This window comes from Tinamus guttatus, unplaced genomic scaffold (genome assembly GCF_059628265.1).
Source record: "Tinamus guttatus ecotype Peru unplaced genomic scaffold, ASM5962826v1 Tinamus_guttatus_pri_ptg000548l, whole genome shotgun sequence".
Classification (NCBI taxonomy): Eukaryota; Metazoa; Chordata; class Aves; order Tinamiformes; family Tinamidae; genus Tinamus; species Tinamus guttatus.
This window is the reverse complement of record NW_028289082.1, coordinates 453,121-474,487: the sequence shown is the minus strand read 5'-3', so window position 1 is coordinate 474,487 and position 21,367 is coordinate 453,121. Positions and strand designations below refer to the sequence as shown.

Below are 21,367 nucleotides of genomic sequence, written 5' to 3'. Positions count from 1 at the left end.
AGCCCATACTGACCCACCACAGAGCCTTTGCTGGCCAGGCAGGCGTTGGTTGGGTTGGAAGGGTCATTCTCTGCTCTACCCATATTGGACCATCCGAGTTGCTGATTCCAGCTCATGCTCCGTCCTCACATTTATCTTCCTTATCCTGCAGGGCTCTGTGCTCTTTCTCACAGTTTGACAAACTCCTGGGCACCCTGTGGAAGGGTTGTGCAGCTGGGCCCTATCAGGAAGGCCTTGGATCACAGCCGAACCCTTAGGACAAGGGTGGTCACGGGTCCAGCTGGCTCCGAGCTCCCCACAGCTTGGACGCTCGTGGGGATTCCCTCAGTGCTGGGGGAGGACGTGTCCATTGGCACTAAGGCACTTCTGCTTCTTCATCACCTGCTCTGCTCTTCCCTTGCTTTTCCTTCACTTAGTGGCTGCTCCTCAGCCTGGAACAGCCATTGACGCGGTGAGGGCAGGATGAAATATTGCCATGGAGAAGGTAGGGAAGAGCTACCTGCTCTATCTCACACTTCAAGAATCAAAGAGCACCCCCATGAAATTACCAGGTGGCCGCTGAAGCAAAAGGAGGTACTTTATTTGCTCTCCTACCTTTGAAATCGCCTGGCACCATTAATCACTTCCTTAAATCAGGCTCCGTGCCAATCCTGAACTGCCTTGAATCCTTCTACCTTCAAGGAACACCCGCGAGCTTGTGGGCAGACTTGTCACAAACCCTTCTTCCACTTCCAAAGGTGGCACAGGAGAAAGGGAGGCGCTTTTGGCAGGGTGCAATGATGTTCAGGGTCTTCTGCTCGTGCCCTGCAGCCCTGTCCTGCACTAAGGGATGTGATTAACGGCTGTCGCTTGCACTTGACCCTTCCTCTGATCTCCACTTGGCGAGATCTGCGTGTGGAGCAGAGGGTTTTATTTTGCTAGCAGAGCTACGTGGAAGGTTTCCCTCCAGAAAATCGATATTTTAACTTAGTCCTGACTGAGAATTAAGGCCTCGAGAACTTTTTGTTAGGACATATATATATGTATATATTCTAATCTTGCTGGAACATTTCGTTTTGGCTGACAAAAGTGTTCTACTATTTCAGGATTCCTTTTTGGGTTGCTGAGCTGAAAGGTTTCGGCTCAGTGAACTGTGTACTCACAGGGGCCTGGGTCCCTTACGTGCCACGTCCTCATGTTCTGGACTCCTTCCCAAACAACATCTCCCAAGACACGGACTCTGCACTGGGATGAAGGGATGATACTGTGCCAGGAGAATGGAGCTGAGCTGGTTTAACCAAATTATCTAGGAATAACGGTGCCAAGCGAAGCAAAGAGGTGAGGAGCTTCACCATGCCTGATCTCCAGCAACAGAATCACGTGAAGAGTAGATGTTGAAGGATAGAATACAGGAAAATGGGCTCTTCCCAGATTCCAGGAATAACAGTTTTGAAGGCTTCTTAGGCAGAAGTTATCAAGATTGTCATGTTTAGTAGTCACAAGGGGGATATCGACCACAAATTGTCGTGTATCCTTTCCACTGATCTAACACTTTAATTACACTTTGGGGTATTTGTGGGGGAATGATGCTCTCCTGTTTATTTTGGAAAGACTAGGAATGTGTGGCACCCAGAATTAGGGTTCCAGCAGGCAAACAAGGGCCTGGAATTACGCAAGGCAACACTTCAATAACTTGAAACCCTTTGGATTTAGTTCAACAAATGCCAACATTTGAGTGTAGAATGTAAAGAAAAATCAATGATTTGAGCAAAATCCCTTTCTACTCCAAGTCATTTTGTTGTTGTTGTTGTTATAACTGCTCTTTCTGTGGATGGAAAATTCCCAACCTCCTTGACTTGGCAAGCTCATGTTTTTAGTTAAAGCATATGCTGCTCTGTGTTTGTATCCCGCTCCAACAAAAAAAACTGTGGATAAACAGAGAGCTGAAGGCAGCGCAAAGTTCCCTTCTCCATTCCATCTGTCCTCGTGTTGCCAAGGGAGGAGATGGAAAAAAATTCAGTTGCATTTCAGCCTGCAGGAATGACAGAAAAATTATGACAATTAAGAAAATGAAAGATAATCCCAGCTTCATCACCCATCCTCCGAGGGGCCTTCACTGCAAATGCAGAGAGATCCTGAAATGCTGATTTGCAGAGCCCTTCCCCTGAGAGAAGAAAAGCTAAATGAGAAGAAAGCATAAACTGTACTGGAAAAAAAAGTAAGAGGGGTATTAAAACTGAAGAACAAAGTTTTAGCCTCATTGTGCTGGTTTATAAAGATTATCCAATGCTGCCGTATGGAAAATGGAGTTCACAAATGCTTTGCCTCTCCCTGCCTAGCAATGCAATGCCTTGTTACCCTCCAGCAAAGGCAAGAACCACGTTTGGATTCTTAAGCTGATTTCCCCCGATACGCTGCACGCTACCGAGCGAGCCCGGTGCCTCCGTGGGAAAGGTGCCTGCCTGCTCTTGTGCAAGCTCAGAGCGTTGCCACCAGGGCTCGAGAAATAATTTTGCAGCCATGGTAATGGCTCCGTTTTGCAAAGATGGCCCTTTTAGATTCTGTTTTAAATGCATTTTGCTTTTTTTTTTTTTTTTTTTTTAATATCAGGAGTTTTCCCCCAGGGCCCTCTACCAAAAGTCAGCGTTATTTTGGACTGAAGGAAGTTTGAGGTTAATTGAATGAGGCACTTTGGAGATGAGGGGTTTAAGTCCATGAGATTCCCGCAGGCTTCACAACATGCATTGATCCAGTTTTAGCAGGTAAATTGAAGGGGGTCACATTCTCTAAGACCAATGAAACCCAAAGGTTCCCTTGACCCTAATAAGCCCTATTGGCTGGTCTGAGCTGTTGTGCATCCACTCCCATATCTGCTTCTGGTTCTGCATATCACAAACTTTACTGACTTTGGCTCCTAGATGGGGAGACAGTTTTGACTTTTTTTGTCATATAATGACCAGCCTGGTCAGCACGGAGCTTTTCTTCCTCTGCCCTGTAATGTTTAATATTTGCTTCTGCCATGGCCTTTAATCCTACCACAGAGCTAAGGATGGGTGATCCTCTTTGTATGGTAATACTGAGCATTTCTGCCCATTACTGGGGCTATTTTTTCCGTTATAGTGTAGAAAGGCTATGTCTAGAGAGCCTGTGATGTCATTCTTGCACTGGGATGACATCATCAGCTCTGCAAGGAAATGTATGTTCTTGTCACTCTTATCCAGCTCTCCGTGACAGTGAGGAAGGAACTGGGGGGATTTCAGGACGTTTACTGCTCATGGAGCGACTTCCTCTAGCTGCCGTAAACACAGATTATAAATAAGTGTATTCATTGCCCTATGCATCTGGTTTAGAGTCAAAAAAGACTATATGTGGTGATACATAACCCTTTAGCATCCCAAGGACAGAAAAGCACCAAGTGGTTCATCCTCTTTGGGTCAGATGCTTCCTCTTCTCTTGATATCTGAGCTCTGTAGGAAGATGCATCGTTGCACTGACAGTGAATCCAATTTTAAAAAAAATAGGGCACAAAAATCTGTCCAAAACCTGCTGGTTTGCCCTTGGCTGCTTCCAAACCTTCTCCCCACCAACATCTAGGGATCCAGCTTCACACAAAGCTCGTCCCAGCGGCCAACTATCCCAAAACTGGAATGTTTTCCCTGACCGGAACAGCAGTGGATACTGCCAGCATCACATGGATGCTCCTTGGACTGGAGAGTTCCCGAAGAATTAGTCCTGTTTGATACGAGGAAAGTGAGGACACTTCTGTGTTTGTAGAGCATCTTTTCTATGGAAATCTTATTTACTTTACTGTGTTACAGTAAAGGACTAAGCCTAGTTTGATTTCCACTGAAAATTACTTTTTTCTCATAAGAAAATGGGCTTGCAGTACAGTGTGCACTCCAAAGAGCCGGCTGCTATCCTGGAATGCCGCATCCAGATGGAGCTGGATGGAGGTGGACAATAAAACTCGCTGCCTTAAAAGCCACTGCTCTTTATGGTGTCTGATAAACTTGTCATGAAGCTTTGCCCCAGTTTTGGCCTTAAGATTTTCTGGTTTTCATCTCTCCCAGGGTACATTCCTTAACCCCTGTTGTATTGCAACATCTGCTCACCTCGGAGACCTGTATGAGCTTGTTCTCATACCAAGCTCCCTCTTGCTCAGAAGGACACAAGCCTTTAGGAAAGCAGTGACTTAATGGAGGGAGTTTTACTGCAAACAAATTCTTTTTCTACAGGCCCAGGAGCTGTCTGAAGCAATGCTCCAACTTAAACTGGAAAGTGATTTTTGTAAGGTTAAATATAAGCTGCACAAAGCGTATTCTGCTTCCATAACTTGCTTCAAATAAATCTCTGTGTAAAGACCTGCACTGTCCAAGCCAGTGAGGAAGAAAGATGGATCCTGTGTGCACTCCTCAGTGTATTTCCTTCTGCCTCCGTCCCTCTAGATGTGGCTAAAACGGATCCAGCTCTGCAAAAACAGCCTCTAAGGGAACATTATGTGTCTCGACTGCCTTGTTTTTGGCTGTGGTTACTCACGTTTGTTGCATGACGGAGGTATTTGGCCTTTACGGACGCTTTGAAGGGCAGGGAGGTTTGTCAGTGCTCCCTGTTTTCGTCCCGAGCTTTCCCTGTGACTTTCTCAGTGCTCCAGGAGCTCTGCAGGAAAAACAGAGTCAGCAAAAATCAACTGAGTGGCTTTGAGTTAGAGCATCTGTCTGCCCCTTGCAAGCTCTAGCGGTGTGAAAACCCACCTGGAGCGTGAACACTGATTTACAGGGGATTTTTTACCAACGTTATACCTCTGGATGGGCAAGTGTGCATGAAGAGTGTTATTTGCACAAGGATGCCTCAAAACTCTGTTGTTCTTACATTTTGGGTGCATCCTTCATCCATGTTCATCTGCTTAGATGTAAAAGTGCAAAGCAGTGGGGAAATGGGGCTGCATAGGAGAGTCTGGAGCGAAAAGAAATGAAGCTGTTCCCTTCCCCAAAGTAACAAGTTTGTCTCTTGCTGAGATCCAGGAATTCTTAGTAACCTGTTGCAGCACAAGCCAGGGCCTCTTGATGACTGTGTGACTCAAAAAACCTAATTTAGTGGCCATTTCATAACATTCTCAGCATAAACACTTACTTCTTCTTTTTTGTCTTTTCTTTATCCGCTACGTGTGCATCTTTTCTGATGCAGGTTTACCTAAACTGCTCCTAAAACTTCCAGGAACAAAGACTCTGCTCCCTCCCCAGGGATTTTTTTTTTTTCCAGGAATTAATTCTAACTTTGTCCTAACGCGTATTCTTGCTGTTATTTGTGTGCATGGCTTCCTGTCCTAACCCTGGTTGTTATGGAAACCAGTATATTTTTGCTGTTTTTTATTTTATTGTGATATAAGATTGAGGCGCTGTCATCTTCAGCCATCTCCACTTGTGACAAAACAACCTTGGTTCCCTTCCCCTTTTCCCAAGGTTTTCTAATTACTCTTGCTGCTCCGTACTGTCATGAATTGTGCCCCATCCCTCCTCCAAAACCCTGCCCTGAGGAGGGAAATGAGCATCACATTTGAAAGGAACCAGATAAAACACCTGCCGTCGGTGCATTCAGAGTATTCACTTGACTCTTGCACCGTGGTGGACAAATGGGTGTCTCCAAGGGGAGCTGCCCTTGCAGGGTTGTTATCATATGTTTGCAAAAAGATCTCGATTATAAGAAGGTCTCCGAGGTGTATGTGAACAGTGCCAGAGGAGAACCCGCCGCAGAAAATCCTGCAGAAAACCTCACCTTTCAGGCAGCATCAGATTTTCAACAAAAGGAAATCATTAAAGTCCATTAAAATCCTCCTCCCTTCCATCTCTCCTCCAAGGAAAGGGCAGTGCGGTTTGATGCACGTGTTTGATGTGCATCAAATATAAAGGGATGATCAGACTGACTTTGGTCAGGACTAGGTGCTCCCTGCCTGCCACCAAAATGTGGCACAGCCTGTGTCGATCTGCTGGGTATGATGAACATCAGGATTAAAACAGTTCAGTGCCATGGGGGAGGATAGCTCTTCCTTCCACTTTCCAAGCTGTCACTGAAGTGAAATCCAGGCTCCCTCCTTGGTGGGATAAAACATGTGGCTGCAAGGAGGGGTTCAGTGACCCTACAGGACTACACCCCTCCACCATCCTCTCGTGATCAGATCCCATCCTGCTACGTTCTCCAATTCACAAGGGTCTTCTGAGCGAACCAGCAAATGCTTTCAGGTCACTATGGTCCTGTGCAGCAATATCCCAGCAGCAAATCCTCTGTGATACCCACGCACAAAGACGGCAGCTTGCACTCCTTGCTTCCTCTTCGCATGGTCCATATGCTCCAAGCTGTTCTGCAGAGTCAGCCCTGCCAATGCAGCTCGCTGCAGATGTGATCTCTGACTGCCCACACGTCGTAGGGCTGCACTTAATGGTTCCTACACTAGCTCTTCCTCATCTTCACATTGCAAGTGTCCTCTGTTTTCTTTCCGACTTTGCCTCCTTTCAATGGCTCTTCTTCATGAACACCTGGTGAGAGAGTTCTCCTCCCCTCCGTAGTCTGTGGCTTCCAACCTCCCCACTCAGGTCACCCAGGTCCGTGGCAGCGTAGGACCTCTTAGGTCAGCTCTTGTATGGCGTTTCTGAGGGTGCTTTTGCTCTGTAAAAGAAGTCCTAATTGCCTTCTCTAAATGAGGTGTCAGCCCAGCAGAAAGAGTCACCTGGCTCGTCTTAGTTGCAGAAATGAATGTAGGTGGCACTTGGTTGAGTTGAGAAGACCTTCCCTGGAACAGGGCCCGTAACAAAACCATTACTTCATTATCGTGTTGCCTGCAGAGCACTGACAGTGACATCATGCCACGAAACCGGATAAATACTCCATCAGTTGTGACGTGCTCGGGTCTACAGCCCCAGCCGGAGGGGCAGTTCAGCAAACGCCCCGGCAGCTTCTGTCCTATCGCTTGAGAAAGTCTGTTTTATTCTGTGCAAGGAGATGGGTGTTGCTATCCCGAGAAGAAAGCTCATCTTACCTGCGTGCCTGGTGTTCCGTGTGGGAGGCCTTGCAGAGAGCAGAGTTAGCGGAGTGAGACAGCAAGGACCCCAGCGGGTGTTAGACTCTGCGGGAAGTCTAGCACTAAAATAGGGATAGATTCCCTAACAAAGAACTGAAAGAGGCTTAGAAAGGAAATTCATCTGATACCAGGTTCCCTGAGCTGAGTTAGGCTGGCACTTTCAAAGGATTTTATTGGAGACGTCTTTTTAGGCTCTTTGGAGACATATGGAAGGTAAGTTTCTATATAGGAGGGAAGAGCAAGACTCCAAGTGGTGAGTGGGTTATCATTAACTTGGGCTCAAATTTTGGGGGTTTCACCTGAAGGAATGCGTCCCGCGAGCTGACAAATCCTCTGCAGAAAGTGGAGACTTGCTGCCTCCTCTTTCCACGTCCTCCTCCTTGTTGTAGAGATTCTGGAGTTGTTCCCCTGCTTACAGATGCTGCTTCCTCCTTTCTCTTTGAGAAAATGAACTTTGTCAAAGCCCCAGCATGGGCATTTCACATCGGTCCCTCAGTCTCCTCCAAGCTTCACCACACTCCTTTGCTCTCTGTGAGCCCTCTTACCTCCTATTTCTGCCTCATCATGTTGCCCACATTTGTCATAATCCTCCTTCCCAGCCCATGTCCTGAACTGTCTGTTCTTGTTGCAAAGGGCAGTCCCAGGTGCTGGAGCTGATAGCCAGGCACTCCCCACATCAATGTGATTAACAACACAGCTGTGTGTTCCTTGGGGCATTGGCACAATGTCTCCATAGAGAAGGGACCTTCACTGGCCCAGATGGAAACCCGGTGAGACAACCTTGGCTCCACATAGTCCCGACGCTCCCGATTTCCCCACCTTAATTTCCTAGACAAACAGTAAAGCTGCAAGTAGCAGGAAGTTCTTAATGAGCAGCCAGAAGGGATTACAGAGCCTGGGGCAATTTGTGCAAAGTATCTGGATTTAAATCTCATCTTGTGTCACGCTTTCTAAGACTCATCTTAGCAGTGTCCTGGTGCGCTACGTTTTTGTTTTTGCAGCCAACTGAGCAGAGCAGGATATGGGAATCCCATTCCTAAAGCAAGATTCCCATGGTGTTCTCAGACACAGTAGCATCAGTATTTCTGATATTGCTGGCAGGGAGGCTTATGAGCTGTTCCCCTTCCCGGGAACATCTGGCCATTCCCATGTCTTTCCCATGTGGAAGATCTGAGGAGGGTCTTCATCACTGGGATAAATGATTTCTCCTATGTACAACGCTGTGACTATGTGGTTTGGCAGGAAGCCCTCTGAAGGACAAAAGAGACAAGTTGCTTGAAAACAGGATGTCACATTTGATGTATCATTAATTTTATTGACCATCACAAACCGCAGATGGGGACACACATCGCCTGGTTAGACACTTGAATCCTCCTTCCGAGGCCCATCCCAAGTTTCCCGATTTCCAACAGCAGCCCCACAAAGACTTGCCACAGCTGCAGTCTCCTCCTCACTTCTGCTGAGCTGAACTTTCTAGCACCCAAAGTTACTACTGTTTTTCCCCCCTTCTTATCCCAAGCACTTTTATCTCTCACAGGAGCACAAACAACATTAACACTCCCAGCAATCTGGAAGAATAAAGGCTTTGAGATAAGATTAGCCTTTTCACCTAGATGTTTGTGAAAGTTCTGTGTTTTTTTTCTTCCCTCTTGCTGATGAATTCCACCCCTTAGCAGGCTGGTTGGGGGTTGTTGCATAACAGTTTAGCCACAGCTAATTAACACAAAATTATGCTTGCAACAGGCACAGCATCCAGCATAGTTGCTAAAATTAACATGAGTTTCAAAAGCATCTAGACAAGTTCATGGGAAGTATGTTAATGAAAGGTGGCTATAAATGCATGGACTGTAAAGACACCACGTCTGGTTCCAAAAGTCCTTGAGCTGCAGAGCCCAGAGGTCTGCGAGGGTTTCATGGGGAAACAGCTGCTGTTAGGGACAAAAATGAAGGAATAAATAAATAAATAAATAAATAAATAAATAAATAAATAAATAGATGTCTGGGATGATCTTTGCTTGACACACTGTGGTCATTTTTATACTTTTGGCTCATTTGACAGATATATAGTGATGAGCAATACCTGGTCACCCACAGGAACAGACAACCTCAGGTAGCTTTCCAAAGAATAACATCTAGCCACTCTCTACAAAATAAAAGCTATTTTTCCAGGCAAGTTTCTATGACCAGAACAGTGAGGTACGAGCAAGTGCAGCAATTAAATTTAAGTACTTTATAAATTTGCCAAGCACGGGGTCTTTCTGGTGGCCGGACCCAGTGGGTGCTATTTGTCCAGCAGGTCCATTTCTGCGCATGGTGTCTGAGCTCGTCAGGTTTTGTTTTAAAAATGACTCGTGCTTGGCTCCTGTTTACCCTCAAAGAGAGGGTAACCTGCTGCCCTCGCAGCAGTTGTTCCTTGCTGCCTTGGATGGAAGCGTTTCCCGGGGGCAACAAAGCTCCTCAGAGCTGGATTTCACATTTCTCTGCGTAGCTTTGAAATGTCACCCCATCTTCTGGAGACCTGTTGTGACCCACAGCGCTCCCCGGATGACAGTACTTCCACCTTGGCCAATTTATGCTCATAAACGTGTTTTTTTTTTTTTTCCAGATTTTGTTTTTTTTTTGTCTCCAAGTAGACGAGAAAATGCCTAGTATTTATTTTATTCCTTAATTTCTGCCATTATCACAACAATAATTATATCATCTTGGAGGGCATCTTCCTGCCCATCATCTCCACAATCAGCTTCTATTTTATTTTATTTTTTTAAATTCAAATACCCCCCCAAAGCCCTTCTTTTACTTTAGCTCTGACAGAAACACCTTCTCAGGAACTTCCATATGAATTTCTTGGAGAAATTTTCCACCCGGGACTGGTTATTGAGCGCCTTTGTTCTCAGACAAACCCATCCCACAGCAGTCACCAATTTTCCATGACTTTCTCCATATTGGTTAAGTGAAAAGTCTGGGGTTTTGTTTTTTTGGATCATGGCAAAACACCCCAGTTGCTGACTCCATCTCCTTCCCCCAGGATCCGGCATCACAAAATTTCCTTTCGGTGGTTACATCAAAAAAGTCAAGGAAGAGGTAAAACAGTAATTTCACATTTATTTATTTATTTATTTGCAGGAAATCAGGCTTTGCAACATTTTTACCCCACAGTTAAACCTGAACCTGGGGTTATGTTTGCAAGAGGACGACGGTCCCAGGGCAGGGTGAGGCCTGTGCGCCACCCTCACGAGGAATCTGGCATTTCCCCATTTTTTGGGTGCAAATCCTCATATTTCTGAGGTAAACCCCTCACTATTCTGCACACCCCACCTTAACAAGCGCCACACGGGCTAAAATGGCGCGGGGTATGACGTCACGCTGTCGTCAGAACATCCCCCTGCCCGCTCCGTCTGCGCCCTCCCCGGCGGCGGTGACGCAGCGCTGTAAGCCCCGCCCCCGCCGCCCCTCTCAGCCAATCAGATCGCGGCGCCGGCGGAGGAGCGCGGCGGGAGCTCGGTGAGCGTTGAATGAATGGGGCGGATGAGGGGGGGGTCGCGCGCGCGCCGGTTGCAGCCCCGTAACGGTCCTAACGGTCGCAACGGTCGCTCCCCTCAGGGGCGGACGGTGCACCCGCGCGCACGGCGGCTGTAGCCCCCTAAGGGTCCTAACGGTCGCAACGGTCTCTCCCGTGCCTACAGCGGCTGCAGCCCGGTAACGGTCCTAACAGTCGCAACGGTCTCTCCCTTGTCCACGGCAGCTGCAGCCCTGTAACGGTCCTAACGGTCGCAATGGTCGCTCCCCTCAGCAGCGCACGGCGGCGGGGAGAGGTGCTGACTCACCCCGAGGAGGGGACAGGGCTGAGACAGCTCCATCCTTTGGGGGCTGCAAAGGGACAAACAAGCAAAAATTAAAAAAAAATAAAAAAAGGAAAATACCCACCCAAAATTAGGGCTGTGGTGTCGAGTGCTGCCTTGCTCCTTTTATTTATTTATTTTAACATCCCTCTCATGCCAAATTTTTCTAGGCCTGGCACTACAAAGCACCATCACCAAGTAGTAGCCTCTTTTTCCTAGTTGATATAAAACCTTCCATTTTTCTTTCCTCCGGCCCTCAGGATTTGATTTTGGCTGCCTTTCCAGCGGCCGTGCAGTGAACCTGTTTCTTCGTGGCCTCGGCCAGGGATCCTGTGTCATGTTTTCCCCCCGGGACTTGTGTCACTCATGAAAAACGAGCCTTTTGCCTCAAGGTTATTCTAAGTCGGGGTTATCCAGCTGCCTGCCGGAGATAACGTATAGCCAGGCCCACATATAGCTGTGCCTCCAGACCAGGCAGCACCTGGAGGATCCCTGTGTCCCTCTCACGGCTCTCTGCCCTGGAGCAGGTACCACTTTTATTGAATAGTGGGGTCTTGCTGGCTATTGGATTTTTTTTGGCTATTTCTGGCTTTCTTGGCTATTTCTGACTTCTGGAGGCCTCAAAAGCTTTCCACGCTTCAGCATTCTTCTTGCACTTGGGAAATATAGACGAGCTTTCATATCGATATCCTTACGGCAGAAAAACCAGGTGGTTTGGAGACCAGTGCAATTTCAGAAGAGTAACTTGGTGTTGCTGCGTTGGTTTAGATTCTATTTGTGAGGTTGCCAATCATTTTTGAAATACCAGGAATAGGCAACCTGCAAGATTCCTATCCTGAGAAGTACCATAACTTTCTTTAAGAGACACAAGATTTAGGCTTATTGGATTAGCCCAATGTAGGAACCTCCTGCTCAGCAGCAGGAGCCAGAAACTTTAGGAAATTTGGGGTTTGCCGATGAATTCTCTCTTCTCCATTTTCTCCGAAGCTTAATGTGGGATTTTTCCAGATCAGCCTCCGAGCTCCTTATCTTTCTTATCACTGTAATAACCTATTAATAACTGAAGCATAAGAAACTGCTAACCTCTATAAACATACTTTTGTCTTCTATATTAGCAACGGGTGTTTGCAGCTTATATAACACTTGCTTGCAAAGTTTCACAAAGCAATAGCTGCAGACTGACTAAATTCCAATCAATTTTGGAGCTTTTTCTTTCCCTTCCCCCTTTAATCTCCTTAGAAAATGTGTAAATTTTCTGGCATCCAGGGGAGATCAGCACTTTACCTATGAGCGTGTGTTTGCTTTGTGCTAATCCTTTGCACAGCAAGCCATTAGTTTCAAACCCGACCTTCAGAGATAACCCCAGATTGTACTTTATTTTTTTTTGGTGTTAGTTAAAGGAGCTGGCTGCAAAGTTTCGGTTTTCTGCCTATCGCAAAGTTACGGGCATTTCAAAATTGAGCAAATGTGGACGATGTGATATCCCCGTCTGCTGCTACTCTGGCGTGCACACACTATTTTTTTTTGTAGGAGACAACTCCTACTTTCTGTAAGATTTTGATTGGCTTTCCAAAGAGGCAGTGTCCTTTAAATTGCGCTTGGATTGCTGCTCCTGTTCTATTGCCAGCTGCTGGGAAGGTAAGGATGGGAGCAGAAAAATTCCCTGTGGGATTGCATAATCCTTAAATATAATGCGGGCTGTCAATTTAAATTAGCGGCATGGGGGAAGTAAGTCTCGTATTTTGGGATAAAACATCCTCATTTTGTTTAATCCAAAAAAGAACAAAATTAATGTTTTCACTATCAGCTTGGGTAATGAGTAAAAGCCACTATCTGAAAAAGTAGTTGAGGGTAATGCAATATGAGGGTCATACTTCTGGGTTTAATAATATGAATAATACCTTTGATTACCTAAAATAAGAAGCCGTGGTCTAACAGAAAGTTTATAATAGCACTTTGGATGGAGGAAACAATTTGCCTTGTGGTAGGGCTAGCATTGTCTTGTGCCTGTTCAGTGAAATTTTTAACCAGCACTATTAATTGCTTTGCTATCTGGGCCTCTTCTAGTAGCTTTTAGTATTTATTAACTAATTACAACTTTTTTTATTTCTTCCCCTTCCTCATATTTGCAATAGGGGAAAATGCATGTTGTAAGTGCTTTTCTTGGAAATGACTGTACCATGTGGTGATATAAGGATTTTATTTATTTTTCTTTAGTGACTGGTAGTGTTTACTATTCTGAGTCGCCTAGCAGTATTTTTTCAGCTGAAACCAGGCAGTTTTTATTGCAAGTAAATTTGAAGAAACCAGTCTAGCAGGTGGGAAAACTGCTTTCATCCTAGGATGGCATTTTTATAGCAAAAAACTTTGGTATGTGTACTCCCATTCTAGAGCTCAAAATGTAAAATGCATTTTTAGCTGCTCCCAGAGGAACTTTTGCAGGCCAGAGATATAGGAAGTCTTCCTAGCACTAACATAGCTTTAGTATTCCTTTCTGCAATAGAAAAGCATTATTACTATGTATTTTAAAGAATCACAAGGGCAGCATTAGTTCCTTAATGCTGGTTTCCTAGATAGAAACATGTATCTTATGATATCAAATCATGTGGATGTGCCTCTCTGTCTTCCTGCTGTCTTCCTCTCTTTATCCCTAGCTGCTTTTGCACCTCTGGGTTAATTTCAAGAAAACTCGATAGAGGGACCAAGTCTCAAAAATACCATAAGAGCATCTCTGTTCTGTGAAGGTAGACTATAGAGGAGAGAAACTTCATTAGTGTCGTGACTGAAGATAAGAAGCACTGGCAGAGCTGTACGAATTGATACCAGAGAGAATTCAGATAGGAAAAAGATCTCTCAAATTGCTGCCTAACGTCTTAGATATCCGTTATTCACCTCTGTAATTTAAGTCTGTGCTTTCAGTGCTAAAAGGACAGCTTCTTTGCTCTAGCTTTGTGAGTGGAGTTAAGCAGAGTTATATTGGCTTGGCTTGGGACAAGGAATCACAGAGGAGCTGTTGCAAAGCCTGTGGATTGAGCAATGGCCCTGTCGTCCTGTGATGGGACGTTTGGCTTTCTCCCAAGTCTGTATCAGCCAAGCTGATCTCCTTCATGGCTGGTTTACGTGTGGCCAAGGTTTGGCTAATTAATTGGGATTCAAATTGAGGGCACTCCCCAGTGCAATAAATGGGTAAGCAAACAAGGAAGCCTAAAAAGAAAAGGAAAAAAATAGAGGGAAAAATGTTGGTGCATCTTGGAGTAAGTCATTTCCATCAGTTTTAATGTGTAAATGTGCTTTTTAACAACATTTTTTTTTTCTTGGTCTCTCATTAACCATATAGCAGCTCATTTAGCAGTCTTATTTATCTGAACAGCAAGACTCCTTAACATATCAGAAAAATTACCGGTCTGTCTGGTGTGTTACCATAAATGAAAGCATCACTGAAGTCAATTGTTTGCTTTTCTGTACTTCCTGGAAATTAGTGCTGAAATTAACTGGTGATACTATGTATGTGTGTGAATATCTGCTGCAGGAACTTTCAGTCGTGGCCTTTCTTCCTCCCCACTTTGCTATTCATTACATGCAACAAAAGTATGTGGGAAAGGAGCTGATGAGGTAATAGCAGGCAAACTAGTTTAAAAATCTATTATCATCTGGAAATTTACTCTCTGTATCACTCTAGGGGAATCTGCTAAAAGTTGTTCAGGTGGAGATAAGGAAGGATTTACGTAACTGTGCCTGAAAAAATGTATTTGAAAGAAATAAAATGTAATCGCAGAAAAGGCTGGGGAGGATGTATGCGCAATTTCTTTGCGTTACATTATTCTGCTTTCCCCTTCCCAGCATAAAAGATTTGGAGAAAAAGAAAGACAGATTGGCATGTTGTGTTTTTTTACTTTTTTTTTTAAATGGGGATAGGGCTTGCCAACAGAAACACGTTGCAGAAGTATCCGACTGCTGTGAAGTGAGCAGCATTCCTCAAGAGCCCTAGGTAAATCGAAGACTGAATCTGCTTTATTTGTTTCCTGATACTGCCCATCATGCACATTAAGTTTGTGTGAAGCAGTGTTCTTTAAGGAAATTTACTCTCTCCTCTTGGTTTAACCTAACCTCCTTAGTATTGCATCAGTATGATGCAGTTATTTGTGACAGTCTGCACAGGTTCATTGCAGGTACTTCTGAGTGAAAGTTCATCATCGTGGTAGCTGAAACTTGGAATTCTACCTTAGACTCCTTTTATGCTTGCAATTGTGTTTTCTAATGACGTTTAAAAATGTTGCAGTGGAAATTGGAAATAGTACCATTTTGTATGTTTTCTGGTTATAGCAGTCTCTTTGTACTGGGGCTGTGGATATTTTCCTGTGCTCAATGTGGTGAATACATCATCTCAGGTTACTTCATAGGCTGCTATAAGCAGATGCTGCTCCGAGTTGGCACCTTGCATCAACCGCCTCTTAAAATCTCCATTTAGGTGCTCTTTAAAAGTTTAAAAAGTTAAAGAATATGGATGAGTCATTAATAATAATTCTAATAATTATAATTATAACTAATAATTCTTTCTTTACTTGTCACAGCATATTTAAAGGAGAAAGATGCCAATTGTGAAAAGCGTGAGCAGAGCAGTGACCCAGCTGCTTCAAAGCCCTGGCTGTGGATGCGGGATATCCGTAGTGCCCGTCCGATGCCTTGGGATCTCGCCTCGCCAGGTGGCCTCTGATGCCAGCTTTCATTCGGTGTCTTTTTCCGAGTCAGAGCATCCTCGGGTGCTAATTACAGGTCAGGATTCCTGTCATAACAGTGTTCTTGCTCCAGCTTGTCCGTCAAGTTTCCCCTCTCCCTTACTTCCTCCCTAGTGGGAAGAATATGGAAATTGAGGGGAAGGGAACAGAAAAATCTGCCAAAATTTTCTGGAATGGTGATGAGCTTTCCCATATGATGCTATATAGCATCAGGATCCCCTGTAAACATTTGTACTATTTTTATTCCAGAAAGCTAAAACCAGTTCTTCAGTTGTGTCCTTGAAAATAATTCAAAAACCTTTTAACTCTCTGGGAAGAAGAGTACTCGGTTTTCCTGTATTTCATAATGGAACTCTGTATTTGGATATTGCTTTTTCTCTGATTAACGATTGCCCGTTGTCTTTTAGGGGGTCTTGGCCAGCTTGGGGTGGGACTCGCTAAGCTTCTGAGGTATGTCATGGTTCTGTGACCTGCTATTAGTGAGGAATTGAGTTTGTGGGTGGTTTTTTTTTTTTAATGCTTGGTTTTGTAAATTCCAGATGGACTAACTTTGTTATTCCTGTGATTAGTTTAGGTATACTGGTGTACTTTCTGCATCTATTTTGGTCATGAGTCCCAAAATAACATAATTTTATGCAAGCGACACTGAGTTAGTTTGACTTTAAATGAAAGTATTCACAGTTTGAATCCTCAGAGTACCGCTCAGTTTTCTTTTTGTTTTTTCATAGTCCAGCAAAATACTGCTGGATTTGAGTGCTCAATAGAGAGGCAAATGTTGGAGTTTTAAACAGGCATTATGTGGCTGTGTGGAGAGGAAAAAAAATTAAAATCAACCTAAAATTTATATAGTACTTTACTAAATACCTGATTGTTAGGCTTTACGACTTTTTTTTTTTTTTTAATCTATCAGAATTTCAGTTCAGTAGCTTCAGGAATAAGGTGTCATATTGAGTAGAGTTTAAAGAAAAATAAAGATTAGGAGATCAGGATACAAGGTCTTGAATTTGTTGTGATTTGGTGAAAGATGAATTAATTGCAGCAAAAAACATTCACAACTTTTGTCTGGTGGTTTTTCTTTTTTTGCGACTTTAGTGTTTTCAACCACTTCTAAGATATATTTAAGAATTCTGCAAATAACAGAAAGCTGGAATGAACTCCTGCTCCATCAAACTTGCTTTAATCTTGTGTTGATTAGAAGAGCACAAGTCAGAGATTACTCTGTCAGTGATATCTACTGTTTAAGTATTTTTCCTACTGAACTGAATAGCAGAATACAAAAAAGAAGATTGTGGACTAACTATACCATGTGTGTCTCTATTTTTTTTTTTTCTTATACAGGAAACGTTTTGGAAAGAACAATGTGATCTTGTCTGACATTAGAAAGCCTGCAGATGATGTTTTCTATAGTGGTAAGTGACTTGGTTGAGCATATGGAAAAAATTTTGACCTTACCTCTGAGGTCAGTAAACAGATTATCAAAATCTAAATAATGTGTACATTAAATGAAATGAATTGCTATTCAAATCATTCAAAACTCCCAAATAGTTCCTTTCTGCTTTGAAATCTTTCTAAAACATTGATTGCCTCTGTAGAACACTCCCTTTTCCTAAATATATATGTTTTTCTCTTTTACACTGTGTCTTTGCCATTTTATGTTGATCAAAATGAACACTAGAGTCAAGTTGGGCCTGGTTTTTATGCTTCTGCTGTAAAAACAGATGCATTTATTCTTTTAGGCTGAACAAACTGGAAATTAAATTTGTGCTTTTTTCTTTCTATGGAGAAAAAAAGTTATGATTTTCCATAGAGTAGTTTAGATTCTTATATTTTCATTAGAGTTATGAATGAGTTAGTTTTCTTCCTCTTCACCATTTAATAATATATTTGGATTTTTGATTAGTATAATAGCAAGCGTTCCCTGTTCTCATGCCGTTGACTGGAGGCAGAGCAGGGCAGGCAAGAGAGGGGAGGGGGAAAAAAAGTGTTTAAATTAATCTGTTGTTGGGGTAAAGGTAACAGTTTGCCTTAGTTTCAGCTGTAACTGCTAATTGGTTAAGCATTGCCCTGGGAAGGTATGTGTTTTGTTGTGCAGTCAAATCTTGAATAGATATTTGGGCAAGAACCAACAAGCTGAGCTTCATCTTGAATTTTTCGTGACCTTCGTTCTTCTTGTCACTCAATTTCCTATTGGTTCTGTTTCTTCTAGGTCCTTTTATCTATTCGGATATCTTGGACTACAAGAATTTGCGCGAGATAGTGGTGAATAACCGAATAACTTGGTTGTTCCATTATAGTGCTTTGCTCAGTGCTGCTGGAGAAGCAAACGTCCCTTTGGCCAGAGCTGTAAATATTACTGGTACGTGATTTCAGTGCTCGGCAACAGTGAGTTCAGTCCATGACTTCCACAGAAGCTTGAGGAAAATGCAATGTACATCCTGAAAAATCCTGTTTATTGTTCCAGGTTTACACAATGTTCTGGATATTGCAGCTGAGCATAATTTGCGACTCTTTGTTCCCAGCACTATTGGAGCCTTTGGACCCACCTCTCCTCGAGATCCAACTCCTGATCTCTGCATTCAGAGACCAAGGACAATCTATGGAGTCTCTAAGGTTCATGCTGAGCTCATGGGAGAAGTAAGTGGAAGAAGGGGCTGGCAGACATCATTCCCTTCCGTAGTCTTTTTGGTTTTGACTTCTCCACATCGCCTGGCATTGTAAATGGCATAGTATAAAAGAAAGCTTACAAAATTTAGTGAAAGATTACCAGAAAATGTGGACTTTTGCCCAACAAAATTACCTCCTCTCCTCCCTCCCCAAATAAGCCCCAAGATTGAAGCTGTAGCATTTTTTTATGTTCACAACTTATTATTTATTTCTTAAAATTATGAAATTATTAAAGCTAATACTTGATATCTACTTTCTTCTCCCTTTAATATTTCATGCAAGGAAAGGTCAGTTCTGGAGGTTCTATTACCCAGAAGTGTTTCAGAAGTTAGAACTTACCAATTTCTGGACACTAAATCTATTATTACAAGCTAATCTATATGAAGAATCCATAACTAAGTATGTGATTGTAAACTAGAAAAGTATGAGCAGAGAGCTTAAACAGTTTGCATGGAATGGGGACTCCCTAGCTGATAGTCCTGCTCTTTCACTCCTGTGATGGGAAGTTTTTAAAATGGGACGAGCAGATTTCTTTTGTGGGAACAAATTGCATGATTTAGTCTTGCAAAAACTGTAAAACTGTAAACTGTAAAACTGTTTCTCCCTTCCCCAGTACTACCATTACCGATATGGTCTAGACTTTCGATGCCTGAGGTATCCAGGAATTATATCTGCTGACTCTCAGCCTGGAGGGGGAACAACTAGTAAGTCACTTGCTTCTCTCAGTGCTATAAGAACAGCCAACACACAAACCATGTAATTGTTCTAATATGTTTGTAGAAATTTAGTTCTGGGCCGTATAGAGTAGCTGTTTCAATAGGAAATTGGGACAATACTTGTGTCCGCTCCCATCTTAGGACTTACTTTTATAGTCTTTACCTTTCAAGGTAATCAGAGAAAGTTTGTGTCAATTACAATCATTGAAATTATTTCCTTTGAAAAAGATCTTAAACTTCTGTTATTCTGCTGTAGTGTACAAATGCCAGAATAGCATCAGAGGCTTAAATTGGCATCCTATACTTTTGCAGTACAATTTAAATCATGCACAGCTTTTTCTGCTGAGTTATTAGACAGGAAACTTCGGAGATTGACTAGGACAGTTGGTATCTTAGTTGGCTGTCAGAAAATGAACAACAAATGGAGTCAAATGAGAACAAATGTCCATTATCTTTTTATGCAGATTATGCTGTCCAGATTTTCCACGATGCCATAAAAACTGGCAAATTCCAGTGCGACCTAAAGCCAGACACCCGTCTCCCCATGATGTATATCGATGACTGTCTGAAGGCGACTCTAGAGGTCATGGAGGCCCCTGCGGAGGCCCTGAGCATGAGGACGTACAACATCAGTGCCATGAGCTTCACTCCAGAAGAGCTGGCACAGGAGGTGCAGAAACACGTTCCTGAACTGCAGGTGACCTACAATGTGGATGCAGTCAGGCAGGCCATAGGTTAGTACCCTCTTTTTTGATGATCTTCTTTCCTTTTGAGACAGTTTTAATTACTGCTGCGAAGTTGAAGTTTCATTTTGATTCTGGAACCCTGCTTTGGTAGCTCACATGTCCAGTGATATCTTTAAGAGATCCTTCTTATGCCTCATGATTTTGTTGTTTCTTCTTTCTTTTTCCTGCAGCTGACAGCTGGCCAATGAACTTTGATGACAGCAATGCCCGGAAAGACTGGGGGTGGAAACATGATTACGACCTCCCTGAATTGGTGACTACAATGTTCAGCTTCCTTGGGTCTGACTCCAGGATTGCTCAAGCTAACTGAAATCCTTTGTAAGATGTTTCCAGATTTCCACTGAGAGGACCAGGAAGAAATGGCTAAATGAGCTTATAAACTTCTGAGTCTTAGAGCATGTCAATTGTCACTTTTCCATAAGTAGCAATAGAGTTGGGCAAAAAAATATTGTAGCTGGAATTTACTACTCTTAGGTAAGTTAGATAAAACAAGTCACTTGGTACTGTTTCCAACAATAGCACCAATGACAGACACGGAGATCTTGAACTTTCACATGTAAGTAGCTAGAAAAAAAGAAACCACATACTCCTGCCTGGTGACTTTTCCAATCATTTCCTTTGCCTGGTGGTCCTTTAGCAAACGACATGGGCAATATTGTCAAACTGACTGTTTTGGGCACATTATACAGAGTTAACGATATGTTTTTTGCTTCTTAGTGGAATTTACTAGATCATACTAGGACAGCATTATTTTTTCCTTTTTTGCCTACAGCTAAGAGATTAGAACTACTTCATGTTTCAAAATTGCAGGGATTGATGCAATTTTATTTTGAAAAGAAACTGTAGCTAATAGTTCCTATACACATACACACGCAATGCTATATAAACCTACACTTGTCTATATGTAAGGCATACAACGTGGCATTATTCTTTTAATGTCTATAAATGTGAAGGAAATTAGGACTTGAATTCTCATTGTGCTTTAAAAATACCAGGATATACAAGCTAAGCTTTATCCTGTTTGAAAATGCTGCTGCCTTCAATTTAACCTCAGAGATAGGTTTGAAATCCTAAGAGTTGTTATGTACATGCAAATCCAGGGCATAATTCCAGGTTTAGGAATAGGGTTATTGTTAATTTTTGCCTTTGTTTTCCCAGTTGTTTGCCCTGCTAGCGTGGTCATACACTTCTTGGAACAAGTTTTGAAGGTGGTCTGATTAAGATAGACTTGCAGTAGAGTCATGGTGGCCTTTGAAATCATTCATGTTCACTACATTCACTGTATATGTTTTTCATGTGCGCTGTATGTGTATTTTTAGATATTATGTGTATGCAACTATTATATGTTTTAATTCTTTAGAGAGGAATCCAGAAGCTAAAACTGTATCTTCCTATATTTATTTATTTCAGGGTTTTAATGGCAGCCTTTTATGCCATTCTTGTCTGGATTCATCGCATAAAACCAATCCGCAGACTGTTGACTTAATGTGAAAGATGGATTGTTGTTTAGAGCCAAGGGGCCTAAATTACTGATGTCCATCCACTCTCCTCCCTAGAGGACGATGGGAAGTTGTCAATCTTTTGCTACTAGTTTCTAGTTACAGTTAAGGACTAT

The 21,367-nt window shown here is 43.1% G+C and overlaps 1 protein-coding gene across 1 annotated transcript; it reads left to right on the top strand.

Annotated features, from left to right (window-relative positions):
• Positions 1–10,526: 10,526 nt before the first annotated feature.
• LOC104574630 (L-threonine 3-dehydrogenase, mitochondrial) lies at positions 10,527–20,448 on the top strand. Its single transcript, XM_088534357.1, has 9 exons — positions 10,527–10,552; positions 15,462–15,663; positions 16,034–16,076; positions 16,965–17,035; positions 17,833–17,982; positions 18,088–18,260; positions 18,904–18,994; positions 19,471–19,740; positions 19,923–20,448. The coding sequence occupies exons 2-9, from the start codon at positions 15,480–15,482 to the stop codon at positions 20,060–20,062; spliced, it is 1,122 nt and encodes a 373-aa protein (XP_088390483.1). The 5' UTR covers positions 10,527–10,552; positions 15,462–15,479; the 3' UTR covers positions 20,063–20,448.
• Positions 20,449–21,367: the final 919 nt, after the last annotated feature.

Bases quoted from the DNA above. Each gene is read 5' to 3' on its own strand.
- LOC104574630 (XM_088534357.1), top strand. From the start codon at position 15,480: ATGCCAATTGTGAAAAGCGTGAGCAGAGCAGTGACCCAGCTGCTTCAA. The intron at 17,036-17,832 runs GTAAGTGACTTG...TGTTTCTTCTAG, and splicing joins AGATGATGTTTTCTATAGTG to GTCCTTTTATCTATTCGGAT. The intron at 19,741-19,922 runs GTTAGTACCCTC...TTTTTCCTGCAG, and splicing joins TGCAGTCAGGCAGGCCATAG to CTGACAGCTGGCCAATGAAC.